At 42.5% G+C, this 10671-nt stretch overlaps 1 protein-coding gene across 2 annotated transcripts; it reads left to right on the top strand.

Annotated features, from left to right (window-relative positions):
* On the top strand, nucleotides 1-10346 carry LOC120026733 (palmitoyltransferase ZDHHC3-like). 2 transcript variants are annotated; one of them, XM_038971447.1, is made up of 7 exons: nucleotides 1-505; nucleotides 4231-4568; nucleotides 4946-5070; nucleotides 5948-6044; nucleotides 6348-6429; nucleotides 6856-6986; nucleotides 7316-10346. In XM_038971447.1, exons 2-7 carry the CDS (start codon nucleotides 4263-4265, stop codon nucleotides 7472-7474), a joined length of 900 nt encoding a protein of 299 aa, XP_038827375.1. In that variant the 5' UTR covers nucleotides 1-505; nucleotides 4231-4262; the 3' UTR covers nucleotides 7475-10346. The 2 variants fall into 2 exon arrangements, with proteins under 2 accessions (XP_038827375.1, XP_038827374.1); XM_038971446.1 differs by having other exon boundaries at nucleotides 2-505; nucleotides 4234-4568.
* The last annotated feature ends 325 nt before the right edge of the window (nucleotides 10347-10671 follow it).

Raw genomic sequence — 10671 nt, 5'->3', positions numbered from 1 at the left:
GATTGGTAGGGAAATATGTTCCTAGGTCTGCTTGCAGAGGCAACAAAGATACTGTTAACTAAGGGGCAACCTCAGGTGTTTGGAACGCCAGAGAACCTTGGAGCTCACATAAATCTTGTGCATGGAAGGCAGGCAGGACACTTCCTGTTGTTTCCTTGCTTGCCAAAGAGCTTTCTAGATTAAGTAATGAGGGAAACGGGCACCCACCCAACCAGGAGGTCTGCACGTATGGGAATTTCCATATGAATAACCGGAACATCGAAACCAAGTGGTTTTGTAGTTTAACGATGGACTCGACACGTTAAGTGTAAATCGTGATTCGTGAGACACATAGAGGGGGTGTACTGCTAACTAACCCCACGCTAGCAAGGATAACTAGTTAGCTAACTGTCTACAATCAACTACGACTTGCTGTTGTGAATGGTGTACCCTAGCTAACGTTAGCGTGCCATACAATCAAAAAGAGGATTATTCTCTGAAAATTCTTTCCTCGACCACGAAAGGGGTGAGTTGAAATCATCATGGTTGTTTCTAACGTTACCTAGCTAGCTAACTAAATTAGCAAGCTTATTACTAGCAAAATCAAGCCACCAAATCTGTGAAACAACGCTAATCCTTGGACCTACCTAGACACAAATGCACTAGACTACACAGTGCCCCCCCCCCCCAATCCCCTGGCTGTCTCCCACATACACTACAGAATAGTAACCTAGTGTCTGCCTACTACCTAGCTAGCTAGCATTAGATTCTGAATCTGACAGAATCGATATGATTTTCATTAGTATAGCCAGCTAATGAACCATGTTACTTTGCAATTCTAGCTCAATAACGGTGATTGTGACTTGACAGGTCAATTTACAATTTTTATTCAATTTTGGTCATTTTACTATTACTGCGAGTGGAATTTTTTGTTAGGAAAATCTCCAAATGAATAGATATGGTTGCAATACCGTCAAAACCAGATCATTGTCGCCATCTGCCGGCCTTTTGCCTAGGATTGCATCTCTACAGCTGCAGAAAATCTAGTGCGCCAGAGAATTTATCTGCTATGGGAATTCCATACTGAAAACTTTATACAAGGTTCTTGATACAACCATTTTCTGTTTATTGTTAATCGAAATACAACATTTTAACAATTAAACTAAGGACAAGACTGACCATTGTGATCAACACAGCAAAGGCTTACTACATTAAATCTAGACTATTAGATAAGACCCTAGACATGCTTATGTAAGCCAGGGGCTGCCAGCAGAGGTTATAAATGTAAATCACATCAGCCTGTTAATTAACTTCTATTTCATCCTACTGAGCCACATCCCTCCTCCACTCCCATCTTTCACTCCCGTTCTCCTGTGCTCTCTTCCTCTGTGTCTGCCATCATTCCTTGGTTTTATTAATTACTGTTGGAGGCATCCAAGCAGCAGAGCGTCCTGCATCCCCACAAATCATTTATTAAACTGATGCCTCATTCAGCTGTATAGCGCTCATACAGTATAGTGCTCACAATCCAATCTTTCATAATGGTTCATTGGTCCATTGAAGTTGTTAGTGTCATATCTATTAGACATTACATTGATTAATACTGGAGTCTCAGTGGAATTCTGAGACTTAGGCTAAATGTGTGACTGTTGTCAACTATTGCTGTCTTGAACGGCAAAATAGAATGGTAGTTTTGTGAACGGAGTTCCTGCTGTAAGACAAAGACGATACTGTAGTCAATCAGTTCATTCAGGATAACAGCCTCGTGTCGTTCGGTGGTGGCGTTTATACACTCCCACTTCTAGTCAACCACAAAAGAGCATTGATTTAGCAGATAATAGCTAATCGATGCTTGCCTCAGTGTTTTTCTTGAAAGTACAAATCCCGAAGCAGCTATAGTGAATTCATTATGTAGCAACGTCCTTGGTAACAGATTGTCACTGGATTTATGCAGCGGCAAGAGATGTTTATAGTACCACGTTTCTGTGAGGTTCCTGACTTATTGGGTTTCAATGGAACAGTAGTTATGATGTAGTACAATAGATACTGTTAGTTTTGTTCACTCTATGGGAGCGACACGCTGTCATCTCTCAACATTGATTCACCTACGGGTTGTTCTGATACAATATGCCCGAGGAGGTGTGGTGTATGGCCACTATACCACGGCTAAGGGCTGTTCTTAGGCACGACACAACACAGTATATACCACAAACCCTGAGGTGCCTCATTGCTAATATAAACTGCTTACCAAAGTAATTAGAGCAGTAAAAATAAATGTTTTGTCATACACATGGTATACGGTCTGATATACCACGGCTGTCAGCCAATCAGCATTCAGGGCTGGTGGGTGGTTTTTGACAAATTCTTGTGATTCCTCATGTTTTACTCATTGTTCGAAAAACATTTGGTCCAAATTGATGATGGGTATTATATGTATTGAATATTATATGAATCCTATACATTTAAATGGCCAATTTGGGCACAATCAATTATCTTAAATTCTCAGAGATCAAATTATATTTCAACAAAATAATTTGCAGGAATGCTAATCTTATCTGTTTCTAACTACAGAAACGATTTCAGGTCAATCTGAGATGGTGGGTGTCATGGCTTGGAACGACCCCCTACAAGATATTAGCATTCCACTTCCTCTGTCGAAAGCAGAAATGCCTCAAACTGAATAATCCATGTTATGGATCACATCAAAGGCCTTTCAATTGTTGGCAGTTTGACAAAACGAATGATATGCTTTCATGATGAACTAGGCTAACACGGAACATTCCACAGCTGTGCTTATCAAATCCATAGAGGGATCCTTGCATTCTGGCTATTAGTTACGCACGACTTGCGTGATGGGAGTGTTGTAGTGGTGTGTGAGAGGGAGAGAGTGACACACTGACCTGGTGAATTAGCTAGATGCCGTTAGTGATATGCTAACACATCCAGGCTAACAGCAGCAGATCGAAATGCCTGGGCTGAGTGAGGAAAGTGACGTCCATGGTCAGACTTCCCACCCACTAACCATCAGGAGAGCACTAAAGCCTTTTGTGTGTGTAGGCAGACTGTCCAGAGTCTGGGGCTAGGCACTAACCAGGGTGCTATACTGTAGTGTATGTGGGAGACAGCCAGGGGGATGAGGGAGGGCACGGTGTAGTCTTAGTGCATTTGTGTGTGGTAATGTGTTTAGCACAGGCCGATTGTCACTGGGGCTACACACTCACTGGCCTATATCAGTGCTGCTGTTAGGGATGCCCGAATAGTGTGCTTTTACAAACATGATATAAAAACGGTTTTGGCAGGAATATGTCAGTTGCATCAGGGTTCCCCATAAGCCGATTTGGCTAAAACTCAATTAAGCTAGTATGGCTAATCATAAAAGTGAGATTACATAGAAAATACCAGTGAATTGGCCACGTGGATGGATGAAATTCTGACCTTTTATTGGCCAGATTTCAGAGGGGGGAGTTTTCCCTAGCCACTGTGCTTCTACATCTGCCTTGCTTGCACTTTGGGGTTTTATGCTGGTACCTGTATGAGCACTTTGTGACAAATGCTGATGTACAAAAAGAGCTTTATAAAACACATTTGATTGATAAATACATTTGAAAGGGAGTGTGTTTATTTTTGGAATAGTCAGCTGTTTTTAACTTGTAATGCTGTTTCTTAATATTTTTGGAGATATAGGCCATTTTTATTACCCTGACTTCCTGTTTCTAGTGAATGTGGGCCAAAACTAACCGCAGGGACATTTTGACCAGGGTAATTGAATTCAAAGACTTTAGAATACTTCAACAGACCAACAGGAACTTCCTAAACTCTCCCCCGCCGTCTCTTCTCTCACTCCCTTTGTCCGTTATTGTCTGTTTGCACAGACGATTGATTTGCATGTCAAAGTTGATACGTCGCCACAGTTCAGATGAGTTTAGATTAAAAGACAACACATTATCTAGGTGTCTATAGCCTTTTCATTTTTTTACAGTCTACAACACCACGTTCAAACAAATAACAGAAAAGAGACCACATTCCAACAATACTGTCTGCACAGACAGTGAAACATCGACGCCTCACTTTCTTCTCTCTTCTGTATACACCTGTAGTTTCTCACGTCCCCCCTCTATATATTTACACTACAACGACAGCTCATACCAACAACACAGGAAATGCAATGCAACATTGGCACATCAGACATCACTTCATTGACACACCTGTATCTGTAGCCTACCCCTAACCGTCCAAACCCTTCTCTCCCAGCAGCATGCGGCGAGAGCTGCGGCCGCTCTAGAATGAAGAAGAGCCCGGCAAACCGTTGCAGGGACATCGAGAGGCAAGCCGGCTACCTGCAGCCCGAGCACTGCGCCCCTCCCCCAACCCTCCCCTACTCCGACACCATGTGGTTCATCCGCGACTGCTGCGGCATCGTATGCGGCGTCATCACCTGGTGCCTGGTGTTCTACGCCGAGTTCGTGGTGCTCTTCGTCGTGCTGCTGCCCGCCAAGAACCTGCTCTATAGTCTAATCAACGGGGCTCTGTTCAGTACCCTCGCCTTCCTCGCCCTGGCCTCACACGCCCGGGCCATGTGCACAGACCCGGTTAGTCTGGCTGTCTCTGTCTGCCAGTGATTCTGTAGCTTTGTTCCAATTGTCTCTCCTTCCCCCAAAAGTGTGCACTTGTTCACGTCCCTTCACTGATATAAAAGGAAATGACTGGAATTAAAAACATATGGTGGACATTCCCACTAGCCCATGCCTCCACCAATCCAATGCTTTTAGATTTGTGGGCAGTAGTGAACGAGTGCACACTTCAGGAGAAAGGAGATATTATTGACTCACCCAGTGAGTGGACTCTCAGGCGAAACTGTCAAATGTAGAGCTTTCAATCTTGAAATAAGTTGTCTTCCCAAGAAAAACTGTGTATTGGTTTCAGATATGATTGAATGCCCCTGTCCTAACCCGTGCCTCTCTCCCAGGGTGCGGTGCCTAAAGGGAACGCGACCAAGGAGTTTATCGAGAGCCTGCAGCTCAAGCCTGGTCAGGTGGTCTACAAATGTCCCAAGTGCTGCAGTATCAAGCCCGACAGAGCTCACCACTGCAGGTTCTGTACAGGACTAGTCTAGAGAGCCCTGTCCCATTCCACTTGTTTTCTTCAAATGTTCTTTCCCGCCAATGTTGTTCAGCCTCAGCCCTGCTGCATTACTTATACCCACTGGTACTTACTAGATGGCTAAGAAGGAGTTCCCCGGACTTTGAAGTGCTTTGAACCTAGTTTCAAGGGACGACAAATGGCTAAAAACAAAGTTGAATTAGGAAAAAGGAGCAACATTTGATATTTATATTTGATCAAAATAATGTCAATTGATGTGACATACAGGATGGAATCATGATATGTATACTATACACTTGTTCCACCTTCGGAGAATGCCATGGTATCAGAGCACCTCTATTTAAGCATATTGCAGCCTTTGCAGCTCCATAGGGCAGATGATTGATTGATGATGTCTCAGGGCCTAGTTGAGATGTCAGTCTGCTACCCTCAGATAATATTCGTCCTCTGACTCCCCTGTGTGATGGAGAGTACAGTCCAGCTCAGCAGCTTATTCCCATCTCTTGCCTCCATCAATGTCAACATGGAGTTTGTCCCAAATGGAACCCTATTCCCTATATAGTGCACCTCTTTTGGCCAGGGCTCTGGTCAACAGTAGAGCACTACATAGGGAATAGAGTGCCATTTGGGATGGAGACAGTGTGTACCGTGCAACTAGGAGTGGTGTGTGTCTCTCCCCTCTCTCTCTCTGCTGCGTTAGTGTGTGTTTTTGAGTTGACGGATAATTAACTATGCATTCTGGCTGGTCTTCATACACCCAGAAGGAGCAGCGTGTGTAGGTCACGGTTTGGACCATATTTCCAGGCCTCTTCTGTATGTGGCTATACCCTGCTTTCATGTCATCTCCTCGTGTGCGTGCTCCTCGCAGTGTGTGTAAACGCTGTATCAAGAAGATGGACCACCATTGCCCATGGGTAAACAACTGCGTAGGAGAGAAGAACCAGAAATTCTTTGTGCTTTTCACAGTGAGTGTGTAGCCTCGAGCGACTCCCGACATGCTGCGATTTACTCGAACACACATTCACTACACGCCGTCATTCACTCACATGAGATGTTGCTGGTGTCCAAGCATTCGCACCTTTTAGTTAACGCTGACTAATTCAACTGTCCATCTCCTCCTACAAACCTGTAAGCTTTCCCTCACATTCACCAATGCATCACATTATTTAAAATCTTGACAAAATAAGAGTTGCATTTTCAAAATAAGAGTACTGCACAGTTACATAATGTAATGTAATGTTACTACGATGTTCTTTGTCTCCCTTCAGATGTACATTGCACTGATATCCCTCCATGCCCTGGTCATGGTTGCCTTTCATTTTATCTTCTGCTTTGAGTCAGACTGGACAAGTGAGTACCATGCTGTTCCGCTATGTATTAGCCAAATCCACTATACTGTTTTTAACTTTGCGTGGTAAGTCTGCAACAGAGAAACACGTTTAATGGATTTGGTGTTGTGGTTTCCATTTTGTAACTATTTATTTCCATTTCTTCAAGTGTCATGTTGTCTTCCTCTCCAGTACCCAGATTGTTCTCCTTTCACATCCTTTGATTGGCTCACTTTGTTAGAGCATGACTTAATTGGTCAATTTACCTGATACATACAAGATTTCAACTTTTGGCTCACCTTTCCTGCCCCCTGAGTCCTAAGATAATACTTACCCGATGAGAGGGAATCCAGCCCACCTGTCCTCAGCTTCCAGACCATCAGTGCCCTCCAGTTTAAACCTTTCTCTCCCTTCTCTCCTCCTCCCTCCCTCCCTCGGCCCTCCCAAGAGTGCAGTACATTCTCTCCTCCAGCGACCGTCATCCTCCTCATCCTCCTCTGCTTTGAGGGACTCCTCTTTTTCATTTTTACCTCGGTGATGTTTGGGACCCAGGTCCATTCCATCTGTTCCGATGAGACGGTATGTGAACTGAACACACCACCAGCATCCCTTTGCTCCCATTCAGTCCCTCACTCAATGCTCCTCTCTACCTTCTTACCTGTCGCTGTTTAGCAGGGTTGGGGTCAATTTCAATTCAGGAAGTAAACTGGAAGTAGAATTTCAGTTTACTTCCTGAATTTAGATGGAATTGACCCCAACCCTGCTGCTTAGTGCTTAGATTCATATTGCTCGTAGCTTTATTGAGGGTCTTAATAGAACTGTCCCAAAGATGTAAGTAGCCAGGATTATGTTGAGACATCGTTATTGCCCCTGCTGATGTTTTGCATGTTGTTGGATCTTATCTACAGGGCATAGAGCAGTTGAAAAAGGAGGAGAGAAGATGGGCTAAAAGGACAAAGTGGATGAACATGAGGGTGGTGTTTGGCCATCCGTTCTCTATAGCCTGGCTAAGTCCCTTTGCAACACCTGACCACGGGAAGGCAGACTATTACCAGTACGTTGTCTGAGACGGGAAGCCATGCTCCAGCAACCGTGCTACCAGCTTGTCTTTCAGGGTGCGGACGGGCGATAGTCTTCCCTCCGCCTGACTTCACTGAGCATGAACTCTTCTGACACTCTTTTTCTTCTTTTCTGTTTTTGGTCATTTTTCTTTAAAAATCTTTATCTGCTTGTTTTGAATACCTGCCCTTTTTTTTTTTTTTGCCTGGTGCTGATTTGGATATCTGTATTAAGTATAATCTATTTTCTCTTCTGTTTATAATCACTGCCAAGCCCTACAAAACTATGAACTGTATAATGCCTCTGCTTTTCTCACGTTTACCATTGAAGAAAGCACTTACTGATGTAACCTGGCCAGAGCCTGTAGCTGAGCTGGCTAAAATCTGGGCTTTGCCTTTGGGATAGAAACGGAAATGTAAATGCTCTTAAACCCAAAGTATTTCCTGTATTTGGTCATTTCCTGTTTAAGGACTAGGTCTAAACAAAGCAAACGCATGAGCTGAATTCATATTGTTTTCTGTCCGCTGAAAAGCCAATCAGTTCCGGAAGGCAGATTTTGTCTTCCAATGTTGCAGTACCTCTGCCTTTCCGTAATGTAGCCTAAATGGTGTAAGCTATAGCTTTGATGCCAGTGCCACACTGTACTAACGGCCCACAAGGCTTTGCGGTTTAGAACAGCCAAATCTTTTCCTGCAAGCTGCAGATTCTTTGCCTTATAAGACAATTGCAATTGGGTAAAGAGATTTTTGTAACTCTGTAACTTTAAGTTGAATAGGGTATTTGCTTCCTGTCACGTCTATGTGCAGGACGGGTCCCCTCAAAGTCATGACAGGATGAAGATGAAATTGGGAACAACAATGGCTTGAAAGTCCAACTGTGGAACCGGCTGGTGGCAGTGGATGGTTCTGTTGTTCCACTGTGTGGCATGATGTCTTACTGGTTGGTGTATGTGACAACTGTTTCTATAGAAAAATGATCACGATGCCCTCTGAGATTTTTCAATTGGTCACCCAATAACTAGAAAACTGGTCAATGAAATGTACATATTATTTTAAACCTTTTTTTTAACAGAAGCATGCACCTAAGTGTAATTCCCTGTGTTCACTTAATGGAATTTGTAAATGTCATGTCAAAAAAACAGGTTATTGGCTTGACATTCTGTTTATGAATCTGGCACAGTTAAGCTTTGTGGAGCAAACATTGGTGACGCAATTTAGGCCAGTGGAACATGTGCATTGAAGCCTGAAAGACACTGCCTGGAAGTAGACTTTTTTTGAAAGTCTCCATTGTGTACAATGCTAGCTAATTCAAACTTAGACACAGACCGGTCTCCTAGATACATAGCAGTCGAAGTAGATTGCAAACAATCGAGCCTCATTCAAAGCAGATACTTCAGTGAAAATGCCTTTTTGTCTGTGAGAAAATTAGAACACAATCAATTGTGTTCACGAGCCTTACTGTAGAAAGAATATGGGCTGTTGGTGATGAATAGAACGACTATGGCTTGTGTCCCAAATGGCACTCTGTTCCCTATATAGTGCACTACTTTTGGGCACTATATAGTGCTGTAGTGTACTGTGTAGGTAATAGTGCCATTTGAGAAGCAGCTTAATTTATGTGGAATATTTTTGCTGCCATATTCTCTGGTTTTACGACCCACACTGTATGAACACAATGGTTATGTATTCATCAAACTAAATTGTTTGCTAGTTTAAATTTAGAATACAGAGTGCATTGGCAAGGCATGGATGCCATTTGAAGTGTGTATGGACCACATTTATAGATTTTTATGCTATATTATAAAGAATCAATTAAGATTGAATGTAATGCTACTTTTAGTGACTTGTATTGTGAAAGTCGCCTTTTCTAAGCAGTTTTTTTTTAATCGAATGGGTGACTTTAAAGTTTAAGATGCTTCAGTCAAATCTACTACTGTGTCTTTCTGATTTGATGCACATTTATTTAATTTTAAAGTGGTACACTCTACCTACATCTCAATACTGCCATCTCCTGCTCTAACTGATGAACCCTTATTATCTCTATGTAGTGACTATCACATATCTCATCAAATACTGTGATTTAAAGTTGACTATTTTATCAGAATGAATGCTTCGCCAACAAGACTGATTATTTTATATTTCAAATGTGCTTTTGCAGCTCATTCCAGTGTACCTTTCCAACTAATTATCAGCTGATCATGTACAATATCCGTATGCTTCACAGGCATGTATTAATTATTTGTAGATCTGTGTACTGGAGTGGGAAGTTCTTGAATCTGATTCATGTCTGTCTGTGCCAGAGTCTCTTTGAGGAGAGACGGGTGTAATAAGGGTATATGAGGTTCCTTAGGAAGAGGCTGGCTTAAAGCTCATGTTACCCTAGCCCCTTTCATTAAAGGTAGACTCAGCTATATGACATAGATGCACAAAGTAAAACCGCATAGTGGGTCAATTTCTGCAACAACTAAGATCGTTGGAAGAGCGAGGCTAAACTCCATACTGCTGCGAACCCATGCACAGATACTGTGTGAGAGTGAAGTTTTGCATCTCACTCATCGCAATATCTGTGGTGCTGCTTGTGGCTATGTCATTTTGCTCAGTCTACCTTTTTAATTACTATCAATCGGATCAGAAGCGCTAAGACCGAGTCCTACTCATTAATACAGGATATGCTGGGAAGTTGTCAAATCTGTTCTGTTCTGACAAAGGGACTTGTATTCTCTCATGTCTCTCTCTTTATACACTTTTTAAACACACACACACTTGCTGTAAATAGATTATGCACATTGTGAATCTCTTTGAAATGTTTATCCGAATGCAAAGGTTTAAGTTACTTTCATATGGAAATTATTTACAATAAATGTATTGTTTTTCCCGAAAATGGTCGTCCGTCTGTCAACATTATTTTGTCTTAAAGGGATTGTTCACTCAATGTATTTTAGTAGATAAAGTGAGAGTGAGTGAACTATCCCCTTTAAGACTATCCAGGTAGACACTATACTGCACCTGTGGAATCGGAAGTGTAGTGTTGCATTCTGAATGACCTTTATGTGTTCATAGGCCTATTTTCTCTGTACAGTTTCAATTTATTGTATGCCTTATTTGGTATGCTTATAGCACACTGGCCTTTGTCGGAGTCCATTTATTAGCGAATCTGAGAAGTTTACTGGACTGTAATCTGATAAATGCTGCCTGGATGTGCATCT

The sequence above is a fragment of the Salvelinus namaycush genome, chromosome 32 (assembly GCF_016432855.1).
Source record: "Salvelinus namaycush isolate Seneca chromosome 32, SaNama_1.0, whole genome shotgun sequence".
Lineage (NCBI taxonomy): Eukaryota > Metazoa > Chordata > Actinopteri > Salmoniformes > Salmonidae > Salvelinus > Salvelinus namaycush.
This window is presented reverse-complemented; position numbering and strand designations above follow the sequence as displayed.